Raw genomic sequence first — 23643 nt, 5'->3', positions numbered from 1 at the left:
AGCCCCTGCTCACCCTCCTGCCCGGCGGGCACGGGCCGCTGGCACTTCCCGAACATGCAGAGGAGCCCGGGGGCACAGTGCGGGTCGCGGCGGCAGAACTGCCCGGCCGGGCGCCGCCGCAGGCACAGCCCGAAGTGCTCGTCGCAGAAGTGCCCGGGGGCGCAGGGGGTGGCCGGGCTGCACGGTGTCACCTGCGGGGGGGGGGACACGGCACGTCAGGGGACCGGACATCATCCCCGGGACCAGCCCCGACGCCGGGACAGGCCAGAGGCAGCAGCACGGGGCCAAACCCGTCTGTGTGCGCGTTACGGTGCGGAACGAGGCCGGGGTTGACCGGGAGCAGCTCAGCACCCCTCGGCCAGGCTGGGGACACCCGTCCCCCCGGAACCTCCCCGCAGCGGCTCCAGGGTTTTCTCTCGGGGAAAAGAAAGCCCCGCGGTGCCGGGGGAAGCCGGTGCGCGGGTGCTGCGGAAGCCCGTAAAAGTCCTGCTCCAGGTGAGGCTCGAACTCACAACCTCGGCATTGCTCCGCGTACTGCCCTATAAGTACCGCGCGCTGACCGATTGCGCCACTGGAGCGCCCGGCGCCGCCCGCCGCGCGCGCGCTCCCTCCCGGCCCCGCCGCCCGCACCGGGCACCGCACCCCGGCACCGCACCCCCGGTACTGTACCCCCGGGACCGCACCCCGGGACCGCACCCCCGGCACTGCACCCCGGGACTCGGCCCCGGTACCACACAGCATCCTGGTACCGCACCCCCGGTACCGCACCCCCGGTACCACACAGCATCCTGGTACCGCACCCCCGGTACCGCACCGCACCCCGGTACCACACCCCGGGACTCGGTCCCGACCCGGCTGCGCACCCGGCTCCCCCCGTTACATCCACCCCTGCTGCATCCCCAGCTGCAAATTCTGTACCCACCCTGCTCCCACCCCTGCATCCATCTCTGCTCCCACCCCTGCACCCATCCCTGCACCCACCCCTGCACCCACCCCTGCACCCACCCCTGCATCCATCCCAGCACCCATCCCCGCATCCACCCCTGCACCCATCCCTGCTCCCACCCCGCATCCACCCCTGCACCCATCCCTGCTCCCACCCCGCATCCACCCCTGCACCCACCCCTGCACCCACCCCTGCATCCATCCCTGCATCCATCCCTGCATCTATCCCTGCATCCACCCCTGCATCTATCCCTGCATCCACCCCAGCACCCACCACAGCACCCACCACAGCTCCCAACCCTGCATCCATCCCAGCACCCATCCCTGCTCCCACCCCTGCATCCATCTCTGCTCCCACCCCTGCTGCAACTGCTCCCCCTCCTCCTGTCCCCCAGGAACCGCACACCCGGGGGTTTGGGGTGGGGGAGCACCCACCACTCACCTCCTCCAGGTTGTCCCCGGGGTGGGCGCTTCTGCCCAGGGTGGCTTCCTCGGGCAGGTGCTGGGGCAAGGAGTACATCCAGGCCCAGAGGTAGCCGGAGGCAGCGGGCAGGAGCGAGGCGACGAGGCAGAGGACGGCTGGGGACAGCGGCATGGTGCTGGCGGGTGGCACTGGGTAGCACTGGGTGCCGGTGCCGGGTATATGTAGCCCACGGCCTATCTGGGCCCCCGCTGCTAAAACTGTTTGCCCACCTAATGGGGAAGGAGGAGGCAATCAGGGGTTAAGGGATTAGCATAATTGCCAGCCTTCCCCTCGCTGGGGGCAACAGCCCCAAAGTAAACGGCCCCCTCGGAGCAGTCTGGCTCCGGCGCCCCGTCGGTTCCAGCGCCGGCCTGGGGTGCCCCAGGTCCCCACCAGCCCCTCGGGTCCCCCCACGGCTCGGGGTGGCAGTGGGTGCCAGCACCCTGCCAGGCGCCAAGCGGCTCCGTGCCACAGCGGGCTTCGCTTCGGGGTTTGGCCCCCCCCTTCCCTGGGGCGGTGGGACATGGGGCAGCGGGGGGACGAGGGGGAGGTGGAAGGAGAGAGCGGGGGGCACACACTGAGACCCCCAGGAAGGGCAGAGGTGGGCAAGCAGTTGGCATCTCCCCTGTGGTTTGTCGTCTCCCCTCTGCACAGCCCCCCCGTGCCCGCCCCTTGTGCCCCCCCCCCGTGCCCACCCGCCGCCCCGGGGGTGACGGGCTTTGCACCTTCCCCAACCGCTTTGCAAACGAGGTGTTTGGCCCTTATCTCCCGGCTGAGCTGGCACCGGCGCTGGGCAAACCCGCCAATGGCCTCCCCTGAGCGCGTCCCCAGACAATGCCATCGCCGTGTCCCCAAACACGGGGCGGGGGGGAGCTTAGCCAGGGCCACCCCACGCTCCCCCCGGCCTCTCCAATACACTTCGCAGAGGGAAGAGCCACCCCAGGGCTGGGTCCCCGCTGCAGGACGGTGGCACGGGGCCTGCGGCAACGCTCCGGTGGGTTTTGTCCCCAGGGGCAGCTGGGGCAGGGCGGGCGCTGGCGGCTCGCTGGGAATGGGGTGCACCAGGGATGTGTCCTGTTGCAGGGAGGGGGCTCACTCTCCCTTGGGGTCTCCCTCTCTGTTGCCCTAGGTGATCCCCCCTGCCTTCGTGCCTCAGTTTCCCCATCTGTAAAAAGGAAGGTGGTGGGGCTGATGGGTGACACAGGGAAATGGGGCAGCGAGGCGAGGGGACACCCTGGACCGGTGGCTGGAAAACCACCATGGCTGCTTGCACCCGGGTGACCCCAAACCTCCTTTCTCCCCGTGGTCCAGGAGGTGCCGGTGCCCGGGGCAGGCTGTGGCCAGGACACCCGGATCCGGCCTCGCACCGCCCCCGCTCACGTTTGCGCAGCGGCTTAGGGAGCAAATATTGACCCCGCTGCTGGGTGCAATCACGGCCGCTCCCCCCTTCCGTCTCCCACTGGGCGCTCGCCCCGACGCTGCTGTCTCCGGCTAATCCCCCCCCGCGCCACCGAGGCCCCGCACAGCAGCTCTGCTCCCCCAAAGCCCTGGGGGTCCCCCAGCCTCAGCAGCTCTGGCGGGGGCTGTACGCTCACCCAGCCCTGTGCTGGGCAACACGGCCCGGGCCTGGCATCGCACAAAACTCAGGGTTTGGCTCCATCCCTCTCGCTGTGGACGGGGTTTTGGGGCTGCTGGTGCCACGTCCCCCCAATCGCTGAGGCCCGGGATGAGCACGGGGGGGGCCCGGATCCTGCCTCTGCCCCCCCCACCCGCCTGCTGTGCAGGGCAGTGGTGGGGGGGGGGGCACCGTGCGTGTGCTGTGGGGGGGGTGGGTGAGATTGGGGGGGGGGGGGTGTGTGTGTGCATGAGCGTGTGTGCAATGCAGCCATGTGTGGTGGGTGTGCGTGGGTGTGCAATGGTGTGCAGGGTTGCGTGTGGGTGTGTACGGGTGCACAGGGGTGTGTGTAGGTGCACAGGGGTGTGTGTGGGTGTATGGGTGCACAGGGGTGTGCAGGGGTGTGTGTGGGCGTGTAGGTGGGTGTGGGTGCGCAGGGGTGGACGGGGGGGTGCGTGGGTGCTCAGGGTTGTGTGTGGGTGCACAGGGGTGTGCAGGGGTGTTTGTGGGTGCACAGGGGTGTGTGTGTGTGGGTGCACAGGGGTGTGTGTGTGTGGGTGCACAGGGGTGTGTGGGTGTGTGTGGGTGCACAGGGGGGTGTGTGTGGGTGCACAGGATTGTGCGTGGGTGCGCGTGGGAGCACAGAGATGCCCACGGGTGGCACCGTGTCCCGGCCGGGCAGCGCTGTCACCAGTACAGCCAGTACCCGTGTCACGGGCGGGGGTATAGCTCAGTGGTAGAGCATTTGACTGCAGATCAAGAGGTCCCCGGTTCAAATCCGGGTGCCCCCTTGTTTTCCTTTGGGGGGGATCCCCCTTTTTTTTTCACCGCTTTTATTTGCTCCCCAGCCCCCGCGGCAGCGAAGGGGGGGCCGCGTCCTGCCCCTCCCCGCAGCCCCTGGTGTCCCCGCAGCCCCGGGGGACGTCGCTTGCTCTTGCGGGACGGATCCAGCTCTCCGCAGGGACCCCCCCCAGAGCTGTGACCCCCCCTCCCCAGCTTTCCCCCAACCAAGGGCCGCAGGGCCCCGCGTCGCTCCCGCACCCCCCCGGGTTCCGCTCCAGGCTGGGGGGGGCCAGTGCTGCCCCCCAAACCCTGGGCACACGGCGCATCTCTGCGGGTGTTTGCACCCTCCTCCTGCCCCGGCCCCCCCACCCAGGGCTGAGAGACCCCCGGGCACCAGGGGCAGAGGGGCTGGGGCGCAGCCTGAGCCCCCCAAAACGCTGCCCAAATCACGGCGTGGCCAGCAGCCGGCGTGGCCAGTAGCCAGCCTGGCCGGGCACGGGGCTGGGGCGTCGGGCTGCTCCCGGGGCTCTGCCGTGCCAGCCGGACCCCCACCCTGGGACCCCCCCACCCTGGGACCCCCAAACATGGTGGGTGCGGTTGCCGTGGAGGGCTGGGGGGCTCGGTGAGGCTGGGGGGGCTCAGCCGAGCAACCCCCCCCGCAGCCCGGTGCAGGGTCACACCGACCCCGGGCTGCCCGCAGTGGGGACCGGGCGGCGGGACCCCCAGCCTCGCTGGTGCCCCCCCCCCATTGCTGGGGGGCCGGGGAGGCGGGGGGCAGCACACGGACACCGATGTCCCTCCAGGGAGCGGCGGGGGCGCAGGCTCGGGGCAGCCGCCAGCCCGCACCGGGACGCGGCGGGGGACGCTGCCCGAGCCCCCCCCCGGGCGTGGGGGGGTCCTGCCGCCGGCCCCGGCCCCGCTGCCCCCTCGGCTCCATCCCCACCCCCGGCCCCACCTCCCCGGCCCCACCCCGGCCCCACCCCCGGCTCCCGCTCCGGCTCCGGCTCCGGCTCCGAGCGCGGCTCCCCGGGGGTGCGGGCCCATGGCGGGGCGCTGAGCCCCCCCCCAGCAAAGCCGGGGCCGAGCGGGGCCCGCCGCCCCCCACCATGCGCTGGGGGGGCCTGATCCTGCTCTGCCTGCTGCGCGGGGCGCTGGGCGCAGGTAGGGGGGGGGCCGGGGAGCGCGGCCGGGGGGCGGCGGGCGAGCTCCGGGGGGTCCCGGGAGTGCGGGTCCGGGGGGGGTCCTGGGCGTGCGGGTCCGGGGCCGGTGCGCCCGCCCGAGCCGCCTGCGCGCCCCGCGGCTCCCCGGAGCGGGGCTGCGCTTTGGGGGTGTCCGTGTGCCCCCCCCGGGCAGCGGGTGCGTGTCACGCTGCACCCCGCAGCCGGCTGCACCCAGAGCGGCCGCCTGCGGCGTGGGACCTGCCGGGGGGGGTCCCCTCCGCGTCCCCCCGCAGCCCTGGCACCTCTGCTGGCACCGTAGGGTGCCCGACCCCCCCCTCCAGCCGTGCGGGGCAGCCCTGGGGCGGAGGGGGGCTGTGGCCCCGCTGCCGGGGTGCCCCCACCCGGCATCCCCCCACCCGTGGCACGGCGAGATTTTGGGGAGGACGCCGGAGCCTCCCCGGGGGGGTCCTTAGCGCCCTGCCCGCGGGAAGGGCTCAGCTCCCTGCAGCACCCCGGACCCCCCAGCAGCGGCGAGGGGCTGGGGACCCCCCAGCGGCCCCAGGGAAGGTGAGCGGGACCCCCAACAGAGCCCCTTTCCCGACCCTCGGCAGTGGGGTGCATCCCGCCGGCTGCCTGCTCCTGCCAGCTCAGCCCCGCTCCCCCCTGCCTCAGTTTCCCCTCCCGGAGGCACTGGGGACAGAAACCCGCGGGACAGCTCAGGCGGGGACCAGGAGCTCGTTAGGCAGCAATTAGCTCCCTGTCCCCAGGGGATCCGGAGCTGGAGGCGGGAGCCCTCTCCCAGGGGCGAGTTTTGCTGTCCCGCTCGCTGGGGACAGACGTCCTGGCTCTGTCCCTGCCCGTGGGCGAGCGTGCGCCGTCCCCACCGCCTCCACCCGTGCCGAGCTGCCAGGAAATCTCCTGAATCTCTGCAGACTTGGTCCCAAATGGCTTTTTCATCCCCCCCCCAACGCTGCGCCGTGTTTCTGGCCTCTGCACCCTCCTGGGGCTGGAGCCAGGCAGGGAGAGATGTGGCAGGAGGGGACGAGGGACATGTTTCTTTTGGAGATGGATGCTCAGAGTCTGCCCTGGCTCCTAAACCCCAAACCAGCCCGGAGGAGGGGACCGATGGCTGGGGACATCGAGGACACAGGTGCCCCGTTGCTGAAGCTGCATCTTCCCCATCCCCGGGGCCTTGCACTCCTCCTCGTGCGCTGGCATATGCGGGGTGCACACTGAGCTTGGGGGGGTTGTAGGTGTTTTACCTCCTTTCACCCCTCCATCACAGCTCTCCTCCCCTGGCCGTGGGTGTCTGTCACCCGTCCCTGCACCCCGTGGCCATCCCTGACCCGAGAAGCCCTTCCCTACATCTCCATCATTGCAGTGATGCTGCTTATCAGGGCTGAGACCCCTCCAAACTTGTGTCACCGAAGCAGAAGCTGCCTTGCTGGGGGAGAAGGCTGATCCCAGCCCGCAGGCAGGTCTCTCCCAGTGTGGAACCCCGCTGACCCATCCCTGTGCCCCCCCAGGACACCCCCCCGGGAGCTCAGTGGTGGGCGAAGGGCGGCGGAGAGCTCGGGAGACCTCGCCGGGGACCGAGGGGACCCGCATCAGCCAGGACCTGGGGGGGGGCAGCCTGGCCATCGACACGCTGCCGGCCAACGAGACGCGGATCGTGGTGAGTTGGGGCCACCGCCTGCCCGAGGCAGGACCTGGCCAGCGCCTGACCGCCCAGAGCTATTTCCAGGCTGGGCAGGGAGCTGGTGGAGATACTGGCTCTGATTTAATGTGTGGGGCCGGATCCCGGCAGCCCGGAGGGTAATTACAGCCCAGCGCGGAGGCAGCCGTGCCCTGGGGTTGCTCCGAGCCCTGCGGCCGTCCCTGCCCGTGGGCCCTGCCAGCTCCCAGGGCTGTGCCAGGGCCACCCCTCGTCTGAACAGCCGGGGATGCTTCGCTTGCCGCGGTGCCACGCGTGCAGCGGGGATGATGCCGCCGAGGTTATCGGGGCCGGGGGGCTGTGCGGGAAGGGGGGGCTCTGGCTGGGGAAGGCAGCAGCCTGCGCCGCTGCTAACGAACTCCTGGAGCAGCAGTGGCACCTCCTGGGACACCTCGCTGGGTTCTCACATCCCGGCTGTGCCTAATTACCCGCCCTCAATTAGCTCCTGGTTATTTGTGGCGGGGCTGGGGGTCTCTGGGCAGCTGGGGACGTTTACCCAGCTCCGAGGTCTCCAGGACAGGGGGGATGCGTGGCCGTGGGTGGTTTATGCCAGGGGACACCCTGGTCGTGGTGACTTGTCCTGGTGTTTTTGCCAGCAGCTGGTTGGGGATTCGGTGGAATTAGTGCCCCTGTGGCACGAACCAGCTGTGGCTGCTTCCACTCTGCTCGAGCTCCAGCTTGGCCTGGCTCGTTGATCAGCAGGGACAGAGAGGGGCCAGAAAAGTCCCTGATGTGGAAATGCTTAAAAATAACCCCAAAACCAGCCCAAAACCACCAATGGCCACCACGGCACGTGGAGATGCCAGGGAGCCACAGGGAGGGTGCGATGGCGCTTGTGGCTCCCGGGAGGAGAAGGCAGCAATTTCCTGGGGCTTGGCACCATCGGGGGGCACGGAGTGTCCCCCCCCCCCGGGAGCGGGGCCACGTTCAAGGTCAGGGACACTGCTCTCATCGTGTCCGACCCGCAGAAGGTGTGATCCTGCCTCGGGAGGTGTCAGCCTGGGGTCTGGAGGGGTTTCCCCTCTCTGCCCCCAAAATGTTCCAGGTTTGGGGTGCAGGGGGGCTGCTCTGGACACGCAGGATGAGGAGGGGGGTGATGCTGGGCGGTGCTGCCATCCCTCCCCGAGCTCTGCCCCACGGCAGCTGCGCTCCCCACTTGTTCTTGTCCCCAAAACCTCTTAATTGCTGCTGTAAGCAAAGCGAGGTGGTGATTGGGACATCCTAATGAGTCAGCGATGAGGTCAGGGGCTCGGCTGCCAGCTCCCCCGCGCTCCGGCCCTGCTTGTTCCCCGCCCCCGGTTTATTGGGAACACGCTCGTAAGGGGCTGGGGGGGACGGGGGACACGGGAAGGTTGGTCATTTGTCACCCAGCGCTGGCCTGTCCCTGTGTCCCAGGGGGTGGTGTGTGCTGGGATGCAGCGGGTACTGACGCAGCCTGCCCCGTGCCTCAGTTTCCCCATCCCTAGGGAAGGGAGGGCTCTCTGGGCTGCGACAGTCCCTCCAGGCTCTGGGGGAGAGAAGGGGCTGTAATTGCTGTAGGGACGAGCCTCGAAGCTTTCCCTGGAGTCAGGGCTTGCACGGGAGGCAGAGGGGTCTAGGAGCAGGTCCCGGGGTCTGGGGGGGAAGATGCTGGGGGCTCGTGGGTCTCCTCTGCGCCTTCTCCAGCTGCTCAGCACCCTTCACTGGCTTTGCATGGGGGTTTTCAGTGCTGGTTTTATTGCTTCTGGGGTGCTCTGAGCCGTGCCCGGGGGTGTGCAGGCTGGGTAACGCTGTCCCCTGTCACCCGGCTGCAGGAGGACAACCACAGCTACTACGTGTCACGGATCTACGGGCCGGGGGACGCCCGGCGGAGGGGGCTGTGGGTCGACATGGCGGCGGCCAACAGGAGCCAAGCGAAGATCCACGGGATCCTCTCCAACACGCACCGGCAGGCCTCGGTGAGCCCGGGGGCTGCTCTGCAGCCTGCCGCGTCCCCCACGTCCCCTCTCCCAGCAGGGACTTCCCCGTGGTGGCACCTCGCAGTAGCCCCTCCACATCCCCATGACAGCAGGGGGGACACCACGGCTGGGGAAGCGTTTGGTCTCCCCCAGCCCCAGTCCAGGGCTGAGCCGTGGGGACCAGGCACCCGCAGGACCCCGCTCCCACCCCTCTCCCACCCTCCAGGCGCTTGCTCCAGGGCAGAGCCGGTGCCGGTGGGCACAGACCCGTCCCCCCACATCCCGAGCAGGCGTTTGCCCAAGGGCTGAGCACCCTTCTCACCCCGTGTCCCTCCCGCAGAGGATCGTCCTCTCCTTTGACTTCCCCTTCTATGGCCACCTCCTGCGGCAGGTCACGATAGCGACGGGCGGTGAGTCGGGGTGGGACGGGCGGTGGGTTGGGGTGGGATGGGGTGCCCACACGCCATGGTGGGAGGGCTGGACATGGCTCTGGTGCAGGCTCCAACCTCACCCCACGTCCCCGAGCCCGGGGAGCTCGGACAGGGAAGGGGCTGCAGCCCTTCTGGCTTTGTGCCTCCATGCCAAGCCCAAGCCCTGCCCTGCTGCTGGTACCCAGGCAGCGGGGTGCTGCTGGTGCCTCGGTTTCTGCAGCAGTTGAGGGGATGCAGGGGGGTCACAGAGGCTTGGGAGGGGATGCTGGGTGAGCCAGGGCAGGGTGGTGGGAGGTCAGAAGGAGGGAGGGAGCGTCCTGGGTGTCGGAGGGGAGCGCGTGCTGCTTCACCCTCCTCTGCTCGCTCAGGTTTCCTCTTCATGGGGGACGTCATCCACCGGATGCTCACGGCCACGCAGTACGTCGCACCCCTCATGGCCAACTTCAACCCCAGCTACTCCCGCAACTCCACAGTCCAGTACCTGGACAACGGTGAGCCCGGCGCCCCCCGGCCCCCCGCGAGCCGGCTCCTTCCTCGTACCGCTGGGCCCAGCTGAGCTCTGGAGCAGAGACAGGGGCTGGAGGGAGGGGAGGGTGTGGGGAGGGGGAGCCTGGGGCAGCAGGGACTGTTCAGCACCCGGGGGGGCTCTGGGGAGGGCGGCAGGGGCTTGTTCATGGGTCTGCTCAGAGCGAAGGGCTGGAGACCTGGGGAGGAGATGACCTGGAGCTGCGCCAACAGCAGAGGACGGGTCAGGCTGCTGAGATGTGGAGCATGGGGAGACGAGAGGACTGATCCTCTCCGGTCTCCCCCCCAGGGACAGTTTTTGTGGTGCAGTGGGACAAGGTCTATCTTCAGGGGAAGGAGGACATGGGCAGCTTCACCTTCCAGGCGGCCCTGCACAGCACCGGGAGGATCGTCTTTGGGTACAAGGAGGTGAGGGGTGTTCCTGCTGGGGAGGGCACGGCAGGAGGGTCCCTGCGGGGGATCCCTGAGGGTTTGGGAGGGGATTTGATGTTGTAACTGTTCACATGTGGAGTCTGGGCATCCCCAGTGCCACCAAAGCACTGCAGACCTCTGCAGCAGCACCAGAGCCCGGGGCAGGGCTGGCGTCTACCACGTCCTCTCTCCCCGGCTGCAGATCCCCGTGCCGGTCCTACAGATCAGTGCCACCCAGCACCCCGTGAAGGCTGGCCTCTCCGATGCCTTCATGATCCTCAACCCCTCTCCTGATGTGCCTGGTGAGTCGCTGCGCTTGGGGGATGCCATGGCTCCCCTGGCATCATGCCTGGGCAAGGGGGTGGACGGGGGAGGAGAGATGAGATGTCCTCATCTTTGGGGCACTTTAGGACACGTGGATGCACCACTTTGATTCGTGGTGGGGAGCAAGGGACCGTGAGGAGGTGTGAGGGGCTTGGCTGCAGGGATGCCCCTCTTGTCCCACCGCCTCTGGAGCATCATCTCTCGGGGTGCATCATCTTTCTCAGGGTGCATCATCTCGGGGTGCATCTCTCTCAGGGTGCATCTCTCCGTAGCCAAGACCACTGCGCAGCCGTGTGCTCTGGGTGCCCCCCGGGTCAGGGTGGCCCCAGCCCACCAACGCTGTGTGCTTTGGCGACGCGCTGCAGGGGAAGGGGCCTCGTGCCTCTCGCCCGGCGTGTTGGGAATCGCTGCGAGCAGCCAAGCTCTCGCCTCCCTGATTGCCAGCTGATGAGGAGGAGGGGAGGAACGGTCGCAAACGAGACTGCAGATGGCCGAGAGGCTTGGGGGGGGTGCTGGGTGCCCTGTTCCTATAGGCGTGGGGGCTTGGGGGACCCTCCAAGCCACACTGCTGCTGCTCTGGGCTGTCCTTGAACTTGCAGTGTGGCACGGGCGCTGCGGGCAGGGCTGGACGTGGGGATGACTACATACATGTCCACATGCTTATTCCATGTGTGCCCTGAGCTGCAGGTGTGGGGTGAGCCCAGCTTCTCCCGTCCCCTCTCGTCACGAGGAGGGACAGCCTCGCTCCTGCCTCCCCGCGCTGCCCCCGGCGCGGTCGCTTTCCCCCGTTATTTATAGCTCCTGCCATCTGGCCCTCGTTTATTGCCCGTTTACAACAGTTTGTGGAAGAACCTCGGCCAGGCTGGATGGTGCCAGCCCTCCCCTCCGTGCCAGCCTGCCCCTCGTCCCCACAGGCTTGCTGCCCCCCGCCTGTACCTGCCCCGGGGCTGCCAGGGGAGGCGGGTGGAGAAGAACTGCAAGAACTGGGCACGAAAAATACTTGTGAGGTGAAGGAACGAGGCTTGAAGGGAAGGAGAGGAGGGGGTAGGAGGGGAGAGCGCTCCGTCCTGCTCGTGTGCTGGGCTCCCGGTGCGGAGCGGAGCATCGAGGAGCCGCGGCCGTGCTGGAGCGGGGGGTTTGATCACCCTTGCAGGGGCACGAAGCCAGAGACGCCTCTTGGCTGGTGTCACCACGTCAGCCAGCGGCTGAGGCTGGGGGAGAATCTGGGAGAAGCCTGAAGCCAGGCTAGACCCCTCTGGCCCCTGGGGTGAAAGGGGAAGAGAAGGAAGGGGCAAGGCATGAAGGAGGTGGGGGCAGGAGGAGGGTTTGGGGAGAAGGAGGAGGGTTTGGGGAGAAGGAGGAGGGTTTGGGGAGAAGGAGGAGGCTTTGGGGGGAAGGCGGCTGCAGAGCAGGCGAGGGGAGGCTCGCAGCCTCGTGACTCACTGACGAGCAATGTGTTGTGCAGCTTCGTGTTTGTTTAGAGCGATGCAGGACTGGACCGCGTCCATCGCGGGCGTCTCTGGTCGGGGAGAGGGGGACAGGGAGCTCCAGGCTCCTCCTAGCAAAGCAGGGCAGAGCCCATCTGTGCCCTGACACCCTCCTGTCCCCGCCAGCACCTCCTGCATCGCTCCTCCCGCAGCCTCACAGCCACCGTGCGCAGTCCTCGCCCCCAGGAACCACCCCAAGACCTGGGGCCACCTTTGCCTTTCGGTCAGCAGCCCAGCCCCACCAGCTGGGGTTCCCAGGGTGGGTTTGAGCCCAGCCTAACGCCAAGGCTCCGTGTTTCAGAGTCCCGCCGTCGGACCATCTACGAGTATCACCGCGTGGAGCTGGACACCAGCAAGATCACCAACATGTCAGCCGTGGAGTTCACGCCGCTGCCCAGTAAGTGGGACAGGCTGGTCTGGTGCTGAAACTCCTTCTCTTTGCTCCATAAGCTGCAGCTAATTTTGCTGGACGCTGGTTCGCTTCGAGTCTGTCTACAAGACATTTTCTACGCCTCCACGCTCGGATGAAATGTCTTAAGGCTCCTGTTAAATAGGTACATTTTTAGTGTTCAGATGCAAGGACCCGTGCGCAGAGGGAAGGTTGGCACGCGGTCCGTAAATACAGAGCGGAGAGTAAATCTGTCACGAAGATACCAAGGTTATGCATTTAAACCGTCTCCCTGGGGTACTTTAGGACAATTTTAGCAGCAGGCAGGGTTACCGCAAAGCAGATCATAAATAAGCATTCTGCAATATATTTTTTTTTCTACTTAAGACCTGCTGCTTTGTTTTTCCCCAGCAGCCAGGGTAGCTGAGAGCAGTATCTTCAGAGGAATCATAGAATCACAGAATCAGTCGGGTTGGAAGAGCCCTCTGGGATCATGGAGTCCAACCATTGCCCTGACACCACCCTGTCAACTAGACCAGGGCACTAAGTGCCATGTCCAGTCTTTTCTTAAATCCCTCCAGAGATGGTGACTCCACCACCTCCCTGGGCAGCCCCTTCCAATGGCTAATGACCCTTGCTGAGAAGAAATGCTTCCTGATGTCCAACCTGACCCTCCCCTGGCCAAGCTTGAGGCTGTGTCCTCTTGTCCTATCGCTGGTTGCCTGGGAGAAGAGGCCGGCTCCCACTGTGCTACAACCTCCCTTCAGGTAGTTGTAGACTGCACTAAGGTCACCTCTGAGCCTCCTTGCTCAGATACTCTTGCAGAACTACTTAGTGTGGACGTAGCAACAGAGGGTTGAACTCCTTCCTTCTGAGAAACACCCTCTGTACAATAAGAAATGGCATAAGGCTCAGACATGTTTTATTTCCCAACTAAACAGCATGGGAAGATGTTTACAGCTGGGCTGTGAGTCCCCTCCTGCTAGAGAGGAGCTGCCCTGTCCCGCAGGTCCGTTGCAGAGGGGCTGGGTTAGGGTTGGTGCTCTGGTTCCACCAGCGTTCGGCAGATGCTCCCTCGTGCCCGCGCCGATGCTGGCGTATCGCTGGTACGTCTCTCCTCTCTCTTTTCCAGCTTGTCTCCAGCATCAGAGCTGTGAAATGTGTGTGACCTCGGAGCTGACCTTCAACTGCAGCTGGTGCCACGTCCTGCAGAGGTACCTGCCGTGAGTTCCCTTCCCACCGCCGCTCTCGCCAACGTCCTATAGCTGGGAGAGCGAGCGCACCTCTAGGGCTGATGCCTGTATCAGTGTGGTTGGGTTTTTTATTATTATTTTCCCTTTTTTTGTTGGGTTTTTTGGTTCCTTTTTGGTTGAGTCAGGGTGCTGCTCTCATAGTCTCATAGCCGTGGTTAAGCGATGATCTGCTCTCTGGTTACAAACCATCGAAAGGAGCCGTTTCCCGAGGCTGGGGTTCTCAGTCCTGATGTTTCGATGCAGCAGCTGGAACAAGTTGAGACCAGAAGCAAGACTTGCATTTTTGTCAGTGAGATTAAACATGGGGGACACTTGTCCCGACTCGGGCTGTGATTTCGGACAAGAGAAATGCAGGGCAGGGAGGCTGGGACACGCTCGGAAGGACGGCGGGTAGGTCAGAGAGCCAGGGATGCCCATCACCCCCCAGCTGCGGGGCACAGGCCCTCCTCGTTGGGGATGAGACATGGCGAGGGTGAGGGGCACGGGCTGCCTTTTTGGGGGTACATGGAGGATCTGGGGGGGCCCTGCTGCAGTCCCAGCCGTGCAGCGGTCCTGCTCCGTGCTCTCCTTCAGCTCGAGCAGCGCGAGAGAGTTTAATGAGATTTTGCTGAAATATTTATTTAGAGCTAGCGGCAGGGGAGGGGACCCAATAACACAGATCCTCGCGTGTGGCACTATGGCAATGCCCGGCTGTCCCAGGAAGACCCGCTGGCTCGTCCCTTCCCCAGCTCGCCCCAGCATCCCTCGCAGGGCACCATCACTCCTCCTTTCCATAGCCCTTCTCTCGCTATACTCAGGACTTGCACCTTTCCTTACACGCAGCAGTTTCAGCAAGGTGTGAGCAGGGCGGCTGAGACAGGGAAAGATCCTGAGCCATCAGTTGTTGAGGGCAGTTGCTCAGTGGTGGCTTCAGATCAGAGGATGTTACGTTCTCGCAGCTGAGAGATGCGTGAAACCAGATGTGGCTTTGGTAGCAAAACCAAGCCTGGTTTACAGTGGCTTAGTCTGGATCTTGTTGGGGCTGAAACCCCAGGGTTCAGGGACTTCATCATTCTGCTTATTCCAAATTCACGGCGTTTGCAAACCCCATGGTCCAAAATCCGAGTGGCTGTTGCTCATGTTCGCCCTTATCACACGTAGCACGGTGACTTCTTGACGTGTTGGCTGAAAGCTAAAGAGCTTGGGTTGCAAATGGGAAGTCGAGTGGCAAGCGTGGCAAAACCATGGGCTAGAGTGAGCCTGCCGCTATCTCGTTGGCTTTCAACCAGGTTGGCTTTGCAAAGCCAATGTGATCTTTCCCGAGGAAGCTGGTAGGGTGGCTTGAACTTCTATCCTGAGTCCAGCTCAGTGATTTAACCCCGGAGTCCTCTTAGCTCTCTTCTGGACAGTGGAGTTTGTGCTTTTGCTTTTGCTGAGCCCGTAATCGTTACAGGAACTGTACTTTAAGTGACTCAGCGGGACCTGAAGTTCTTTGTGGCTTCTCTTTTACTGGTTGGAAGTTGAGTAAATTAGTGCTTGTACGAGCTGAACCCCTGATTCATCCTTCAGTAGTCCCCAGAGACTTCCCAAAGGTCAGAGTGCTGTTTCGTTCCCCCTCTTTCTGTAGAGTTTTCTCTAGCTGGTGTTTTCCTGATGCCGTTTTTAATTTCTTTATTGTGTTTTTCCTGTGCAGATGTTGCTGGAAAAAAAAAAACAACAAACCCTGGTGGAGATCATGGCCTTGCCCTGGCACAGAGTCCAGGGAATGGAAATTCAAACTCAGTCTATATATTTTTCCTATTTCTCTGCTTCTCTGTTTCCCTTGGAGAAGCGGCGTTGACCCTTTTCCTCCTCTGTGAAGAGGAACATTTGGGTCCTTCCAGCACAGCTGTACTGGAAACCTCGTGTCTTTGGAGACCAACTCGTAGCTCATCTTTCCAGTCCTCAGATATTTGTTTGTCCAAGTCTCTACACAGCGCCCATGGGGGCAGCGCTTGGGGCTCGGGGCAGCACAGAACTCGTTAGCAATGCCACCCACGCAGCAAACGAGCGTTGTTGTTGCTGTGAATTCAGGTTAACGCTGCTTTTCTCCTCAGATGCTCCAGCGGCTTTGACCGATACCGCGAGGAGTGGCTGTCCTACGGCTGTGGCCAGAAGGTGAGACTGAGACAAGGGTCACTTCTAGGGCCTCTCCTAGGGCTGATGCTGAACTATGTAACAACGGCCATATCCCCGCTCCGAAAATTCACTCTCAGCTCCACTTGGCCCCTGCTGTGCTGGAGCAGACTGGGTCTCCCCTGAGATATCCCTTTCCCGTTGCAGCAGGACCCTGATGCGCTGAACGGAGGATGTCTGCACTGGAATAGTTAAAAGATGGTCCATCTCACCCAGCATTTCCCTTGCTGGTGTTTTGTTTCTGTGCTGGACGCTCAGTAAAGATGCAGTGACCTCCCTAAGTTACCACATGGTGCAATTTGAGTACACAGGGATATTTTTTCCTCCACCTTCTGAAGCGTGACTCTTACTCACTCTCAAGCATGAAGAAATTAGCCCTTGTGATTTTTTTTTTTTGGGTCCTTGTTAGCACAATTATCTCCACATTGGATGAACTAGTTTCTTTGTCTCAGAAAGATCCGCTCTAACAGAACATCTGTTTCTGCTTTGGCGTTTTTTTGTTGTTTTTTTTTTTTTTTTCTCCCCCCACTGAAAACTCCGCTTTGTTCCCAGTTAACCGAGAGGGTTGAGTGAGGGAAAAGGAGGTCACAGGACGGATGTAAGGTCATTCAGTGATGCAAGAAGGTCAGACTGTAGGACCTTGCCAGATCATTGTCCTACTTAAGTGGTTCCCAAACTCCTCCTCCTCTTCTCCAACCTCTGGGTCACCCCCCGCCATACTTCTGGCACTGCTGGACCATGTCCCCTGCTTCCACCCCAGTGTTTGAGCCCCAAGGGCTTGGCAACCCTGAGCCTGGGAAGCACAGTCCTCCCCGCTGCCTCCCTGGCACTCTTGCTGGGGGAGAGCGAGGAGAAGTAGCTGTTCTTCATTTTCTTTCCAGTCGGATGAGCAGACCTGCGAGGATTTAGCAGAAGGTGACCACTATTCAGCACCTCCCGACAGCTCGTTCTCGCCGCTGGATGAGGATGTCACCACCTCCACGTCCTCGCTCTTCATTGACAACCTCACGACAGAAGGTAGGGGCAGGTGGGGTGAGCAGCTGTGGCAGGGACACCTCATCCTCAACACTTATCCCCGGAGAGGTCCTTCACCCCGATGCCTCATAAAGCCAATTCACATCCAAATAAATACGATAACAAACCCGTCGCTGAAGGACAGGGCAGGGGTGGGAACAGGAGGCAGTGGAAAGGAGAAGGAGGGGCAGCCTAAGAGGTGAGACACGGCGTGGTGTGGGACAGGGAGAGATGAAACCCTCCAGTGGGAAGAGTTTTCCAGGTGCGTCGCAGCCTTTTTACGCATTTGTGAAGGTCAACAAGCCACTAGTCCCTGGTGCACAGACTCCCTGGCATCGTGACAGAGGTTAATACTGCCAATAGGGGCTCCTGCTTTTGATGTGCTTGGTCCTAGCTGGTGGCTCAGGGCTGCCAGTGCTCTCAGACTGGCAATAATACAGGACAGGCTTGCGATTGCCCTCTGCTCGGGAACGGTGTTCCTTCCAGCGTAGGAAAGCTCCTCATAAGGACCTGAGTTTCCCTCGAGACACCCATGTTCTAAAGCTTGATAATCCTATTAACACAGGGCTGGCTCCTCGGATCCGAGCGGCAGGTATCACTTCAATTTCGCTGCTTAATAGTCCCTAACGCAAACTGCTAATTAGAATAAATAGAAAGGAACATTAGTAATTGTCCTTCAGCGATGGGAAGGAGTTGGGGGGGGAGGAACGGAGCGCCTGGCTGACAGGGTTGACTTTGAAAGGAGCAATTAAAGGAGGGGGGAGTGTAACACCGCCACGGAGATTATTTTCCAACTCATCGCCGGTTCTTGGAAAAAGAACAAGAGGCTTTCTGTGACATAGTCAAGCATGAAGTTAATTTGTAATCTTGGAAGGAAACAAACAGCCAGCTGCATCAGGCAGCGAACTTTATCTGGGGAAGCACAGCGAAGGAACGAGCAAAGCGAAGGAGCGGACCCACCCCTGTGCATCCTCCCGGCCAGCCCAGCTCCCTGCCTCTGCTCATGGACGTGTTTGTGACCACGTCCGACCTGCTGGTCATGTGAGCCAAGCAGTGAGAATTCTGGATGGGGATTTCAGTCAATGTGGACACCATCAAGGCACAAAGCCCTGTGCAATATATCCTGGTTCTTCCAGAATGAGGTGAAAAACAGAACTGGATTTTGGGCCCCCATGGAAGGTATCTGCAGCGTAACATCCCGTTGCTGTGTTCAGGAGGTAATAGCAGCTGCAAATGCCATAGTCTGACCACAGACACCCCCATCCAGCATTCACTTACTGTCCTGCTTGGCACATTAAGCATATTTAGAGACTGGGTTTCCTCAGGTGTTTGTGCTCCAGGTGCCACCTCTGTGACGGAATGCAAGAAACCACGAGCCACATGCTTCCACTGTTGTTGTTTTCTTGGTGCTTTCCTTGTCCACCAAACTCAGAGGTTTAAAATGCTGTGCAAGAGGCGTGCTCTGCCAGTGGCCCCGTTACAGAGGGGTGAAAGCGGGTGGGAAGCGTGCAGAATATCACAGAAGGCTCCTAACTTTATTTTTTTACCTTTGTTTTCTTCCTTTAGATGATACGAAGCTCAATCAGTATGCGGGAAGCGAAGGTAAGCCCTTTATCTTCCCTTTGCCTGCTCGCATTCATTCCCAGTGAAAACAGGTTACACGGAAATCAAATGCACCGGGGAGCTGCGATCAGGCAGCAGAGCAGGCAGGTGAAGCTGAGGTTGGAGGGATGTAATCAAGAGTCCTGTTGTCCTCAGCCTGATTAATACCATTTCAGGTAGTGAAAAGTGAGAGTCGGGACCGATGTGTTTTACCCTGGTGCTGTTTGTCTGCTTTTCCCACTTAGTCCTGCTGTGCAAACTGCGAAGATAAGATTTCTCTTTCCATGTAATTCCCTTTCTTTGCACTTTTTGCATAGACACAAGGTCTTTTTTGCTTTTGGATTTCCCCAGCTGGGCCAAAGAGTAGCGTAAAATCTAAATTTAAAAAGTGTCCTTAGCCCAGCTCTGCCTTTTTCATCTCTGTTCCTGTGAATCCTTTCTCAGTCCCAGTTTGTTCGGCAGCCCCAAGCGCAGGGAACCAAACTGTTGCTGTGATGCTCTTGCTAATTTCAGAGCACGGGAAGGATCCGAGCCCTCTTCGCCCCACATCAGGTTTGCAGGAGCTGCGGTCGTATGCAAACCACAGGCCCGTCCCTCTTACCTGAAAGCAGCTCAGGGAAGTTAAACTGGCTAAACTGGGTGCAGGATCAGTTCCTCTGCAGGCACGGGGCCTTTGAAATGCATCATCTTCCCAGTCCCAGCCAAATTGCTCCCCAAATGGCTGGTAACGTCACTGTTAATATATGCCACATGCCCCCTCTGTGGCTCTGTGCAATTGCATATTCATAGCCAAGGACCAAGGGCAAGCTGGAGGGCTGCGGGTAAGACACGCTGAGGGCCCCGCTCAGCATATGGCTAATGGCTTTCTATCAGAGCAAGCAGCCAATATATAAAGAATATGGATTGGAGAGGGGGTTGCTGCATGGCGGTGGTTTAATCTTTTAAACCAGCTACTGCTACAGTCCAAAAGGGGTGCTGGAGCCCAGACAACTCCTCTCTGGTGCATCCTCCCCTCTCGTTAAGCCTGACAGTAGCAGGCTCGGTTGCTCTGCGTGCGTGCAGAGCTCTGAAAGGTCTTGCCTTGCTTTTCTTTTCTGTCCTTTCTTTTAGAATCATAGAATAGTTTTGGTTGGAAAGGACCTTTAAGATCATCAAATCCAACCATTACCCAGCACTGCCAAGCCCACCACTCACCCATGTCCCTAAGTGTCATGTAAACAACGTCTCAGCACAGTTCGAGACTCAACTGAACCCTTTTTTGCAGGTGTGGGAGGCAGCCTTCCTGCCAAGAAAGCAGGTGCCCCGATTCACACAGGTACCATCGTGGGGATCGTGCTGGCAGTAGTGCTCATTGCCGCTATTATCCTTGCTGGAATTTACATCAACAGCCACCCCACCTCAAACGCCGCCCTGTTCTTCATTGAGGTGAGTGCAGAGCCTTATCTCTGGCCAGTTTTATCTTCCTGTGCTATCAACACAAATTCTAACCTTCTAGAGAAGAGCAGGGAGCAAAGAGAAGAGGAGAGAGGAACTTTGATAGAGTTAATATCTGAGTTTCTTTTCGTGGTCCTACAGTCACAGCTGATCTCCCAACCTCCAGTTGATGATGTTTTAAACTTAGGCTCTGCCCCTCCCACACAGTTTTATTTTGCTCCCTTTCACATGCTCCCCTTTCACACATTGCCTTTTTTTTCTCCCCCATGCAACGTTAGACTCTTCCACCTGCTTGCATGAGCAGTCACAGGCAGCCTGGCTGGAGGGCTCAGTTGGAGCTATGACATAAATGAGATCACTGCCTTTTGAATTGCCCAGCTGGATCGTGTTGACTAAAATTGTCAGACTTTACTGATAGATGTCATGCCATCAGCTGCTGCCTAAGTGGTGCTGTGAATGCTCTAAATGGAAGATTTTAATTCTCGGATAGATGGGGGGTCCAACAATCTCCATCTGCTGTTAAAAGCCAGAAGAGCGCTTGGTGTAGGCTCCCGAGGCAGTCAGAAGTGGGCTGAATCCTGGCACAGGAGCTGCTGTGGAGGGAGTGAGCAACACTTAGCCCTCAGCCTTTCCTTGTCCCTCACTGGCTTTTTCCTAGAGCACTTCTCTTCCCTCCATCATCTGTCCTGTTTGCAGAGACAGGCTTCGGAGAATTGATCTACGCGGCCCCTACCAGTTTAGTACCTGAGCACTTGGCAGTGTTTGATGCATTTATCTATGCCCGGCTGAGAAGGGGCAATGCCATTGTCCCTGTTTGCAGACAGAGAGGAGACACAGAGCTGACGGGTGTGTGGTTGCATGGGAAGCCCGTGGCCGTCCTCGGCTGCACAGGCCACCCTTGTTCATCAGCCTCAGAGAGATTCACTTAAAATTTCCATTTCCTCCCTGCTCCCCATTTTAACCTTATTAGTGGGTCAGCTAAGTGAGATCGATGCATTGTAATCAACTCTTTTAAGCATAAAGCAATTTTTTAAAATTAATTTTTATTACTAAAAAGTCAGACTTTCACAAAGACAGCGTTGTTTCTGTTTCAGGACCGAGTTTCCAATTGCCCTGCAGGCTTGGCGTGAAAGGCTCTGCCACAGCTTCTGATGGGTCTTTTGTTTCTGTCCACAGCGAAGGCCCCATCACTGGCCCGCCATGAAATTCCGAAATCACACCAACCACGCCACGTACTCAGAGGTGGAGCCAGCCAGCCAGGAGAAGGAGGGCTTTGTCGAAGCAGAACAGTGCTGAGCGCTTCTCGTCCTCCGCATCGCGAACCTCCCGTGTCTCAAGTGTTGGAGTCTTCTGTTATTCTATTGCAAAGTCTTTCCCCTCTTGGAAAAGAAACAGCGAGTAGAGGAAAAAAGATCCAATGGAGCATTTGAAACCAATGAGTCAGGGCGATGTGAGGCTGGGACACGCCTGGGCTCCTCACGGGACAGCAGAGCCAGTGGTGGGGGCAGCCAGCTGTGACGTTGGACTCTGCCTCCAGCCCAGCGCCGAAGCCCTGCATGTGGTGGGAGAACAAAGGGCAGTCAGGTTTTTGAGCTTGGCGTGGGTTCTATGTTTTGTGGTTGCCTCTGCCCCTCTCCCTGGAGAGGCTGGGTCATTGTGGGTAGACGCTGTTGGTGGCCCAGGAGAGGTAAGGTTGGCTCTCCAGGGCTCACCTCCCCTCTCCCCAGCTCTGTCCCTTTCTCCACTCTCCCCTTTGCCTTCTTTTGGGGCAGGTGACATTTAATTTTGTCTTCACGGCTGAGAAGCCTCAAGCCTTTGTCTTTCCATCCTGCAGTTGGTCTTCCACCACCATGGCTTCAACTCCCTGCCCTCTCCCTTCAAAGCAACACCTTCCACCCCCTGCTTGGGGGAAACCTGATCTATTTTAAGGGCAAAACCCTGTGGAGGATTCACCTTCAAGATGTTTGTGAGCCAGCGGCTCAGACGCACTTTTGGGCATCTAATTAGTTTGCTGTTATGGCCCTTTTTCCCTAAAGGAGACGGAGTGTGAAAAAAAATCATAGATTTCTTCAAAATATGTCCTCGTGGTGTGGCCACTAATCCAGCAGGAAGGTTTTGATGGAAGAGGATGGGGACAGAGCACTAGCGAAAGCCGTGTCCTCCCACGGGCTAAATCCTGATGCAAATCCCGGATCATTCATGGTTATTTCACACAAATAAGCAGTGAAGGCAAGCCACTGAAAATCTGAAAATCACCTTGTTAACATCATGGTTTTTAGAGCCTACTCAAGTCAGTGGAATTTTTTTCTATTTTTTTTTATTTTGTCTGCAATAGGCCCCTGGTCTGGATTTGTACATATATTGTGCTTCCAGAATCTGACCCTAACTAAGAGCGTCGACACTACACCTCTCAGGGTTTTCTACTCCTCCTGTGCAATCAGAATTCAGGGCTAATCTGCAGAAATACTCTACCCTACTTCCACAGACACCAGCTGCAGGATTGGGCCCTAAACTGAGGAAAGTTTGTATAAAAAAAAAAAGAGAGAGTCCAAAGTCCAGTGTAAGGTAAAGTTTTCTTCCCCTCATCAAAAAAGGTGGTGGTTGTATGGGGCTTTTTTCCCTTTTTTTTTTAATTTTCTCTGGATCCTCACTTATTTATTCTGATAATCATGTTTGGTGCATATTTTATCCACTGGCTGGTTCAGCTGTCACTGGTGGTGATTACTGCCAAAGGCAGGGTCTGTCTAATTAATGTTTTCCTTCTCATCTGCTGAATTTATATAGCCATTAAAGATAAATATGGATGCTTTGTGGCATTTAGACCCCAGATTATACTTTTTCATACATAGCCACTAGGGAGACTTTTGCTGCATCTTATTATGGCATAAAGGCACCGAAATGCTCAAGCAGGGTAAGTCAGACTGAGCCGTGCCAAGCTGTTACGGCCCAGACAGTCTCTCTTTAGACATATTTTGAAGATAAACTTTATTCCCAAATAAAGCTTTCAGCTGGAAGTTTGTTTTTTTCTCCTGTTTCCCTGAAGTAGAAAGAATTCAAAGGGATGCTGTCATCTAGTTTTTGCCCAGGATCTGATCTCCTTTGAAATGGTTATGAGCTGGTAAGGAATTTTCTCTGGATTTAACTCTTTTCAAATAATGGCCTTGTTTTTACTGTTTTTCTGACCATGCATACACAATAACAGCAAGATTTTGGGTACTCCTCTTCCCCTACAACCCCTAGAGATGCTGGGTAATGTCCAAGGATTCTGAAATGCTGCGAATTTAAAAGAAAATAGACTTTAAATAGAGTGCAATTGAGCTGTACTGCAGCACATTACTGCAGCCAGGATCTTAGAAGGATTCAGAAGAGGATCAGATACTCAGGTGGAGAATAACCATAGTACAGAAACAGTTGAGATACGTAAAATACTTGTACTTCAGGGGAGATGCCAAGTTCTGAGTGCCTGGAGTAAAAAAGGCTTTTTTTTTTTCCTTTAAGGAAAGAAACAAACCAAACCAGGCTATTCTGTAGCTGTGCAGGTGTTTGGTCTGCCTTCTACTGAGGAATATGGTTTGGGGTATTGTCAGGTAGAGCGTTAACAGCTCCAGTTCATCATTTCTAAGACCTTGTGGTAGAGTAGATGGAGAAATCACTGCACATAGTCATGTGCGTGCTCTGAGCTGAAGGTTTGGATTCAAGCAGCATCTCCCCCTGCCTAGCCTGGAGAAGCAAGGCACTGAGGTGCTGTGTCTGAGGGAGGAGAGAAAAATAAATATTCTGTCCTACCTTTCGACATGAGGTTTAGTTCTTGGCACTTGAAGTTCACATGTGGGAAGCTCGTGAGTCAGTGGGGAGCAATCTTTTCTGAATATTCTTTGCTTTGAGGTGGAAGAGAAGAGGTTGTCTATTAAATTCCAGAAAGTCCAACGGTCATGTTGCTGATGCCTAGAAGAAAAATATCTTTAGCATCAACAAGTACTGCTCTAATGTTGAAGAGAATAGG

General features: G+C 59.4%; 1 protein-coding gene and 2 non-coding genes across 3 annotated transcripts; 2 read left to right on the top strand and 1 right to left on the bottom strand.

Moving 5' to 3' along the window:
* Nucleotides 1-487: 487 nt before the first annotated feature.
* Nucleotides 488-578, bottom strand: TRNAI-UAU (transfer RNA isoleucine (anticodon UAU)). The gene is given in 2 exon segments: nucleotides 488-523; nucleotides 541-578. It is a non-coding gene; the product is annotated as a tRNA-Ile (tRNA).
* A 3164-nt stretch (nucleotides 579-3742) lies between these two features.
* Nucleotides 3743-3814, top strand: TRNAC-GCA (transfer RNA cysteine (anticodon GCA)). The gene has a single exon. It is a non-coding gene; the product is annotated as a tRNA-Cys (tRNA).
* A 996-nt stretch (nucleotides 3815-4810) lies between these two features.
* On the top strand, nucleotides 4811-22654 carry PLXDC1 (plexin domain containing 1). Its single transcript, XM_068418848.1, has 14 exons — nucleotides 4811-4967; nucleotides 6493-6641; nucleotides 8474-8617; nucleotides 8958-9027; nucleotides 9417-9539; nucleotides 9863-9981; nucleotides 10187-10286; nucleotides 12097-12192; nucleotides 13316-13397; nucleotides 15512-15572; nucleotides 16472-16607; nucleotides 18171-18206; nucleotides 19471-19631; nucleotides 20817-22654. The coding sequence occupies exons 1-14, from the start codon at nucleotides 4913-4915 to the stop codon at nucleotides 20934-20936; spliced, it is 1452 nt and encodes a 483-aa protein (XP_068274949.1). The 5' UTR covers nucleotides 4811-4912; the 3' UTR covers nucleotides 20937-22654.
* The last annotated feature ends 989 nt before the right edge of the window (nucleotides 22655-23643 follow it).

Source organism: Nyctibius grandis, chromosome 26, assembly GCF_013368605.1.
Source record: "Nyctibius grandis isolate bNycGra1 chromosome 26, bNycGra1.pri, whole genome shotgun sequence".
Lineage (NCBI taxonomy): Eukaryota > Metazoa > Chordata > Aves > Nyctibiiformes > Nyctibiidae > Nyctibius > Nyctibius grandis.
This window is presented reverse-complemented; position numbering and strand designations above follow the sequence as displayed.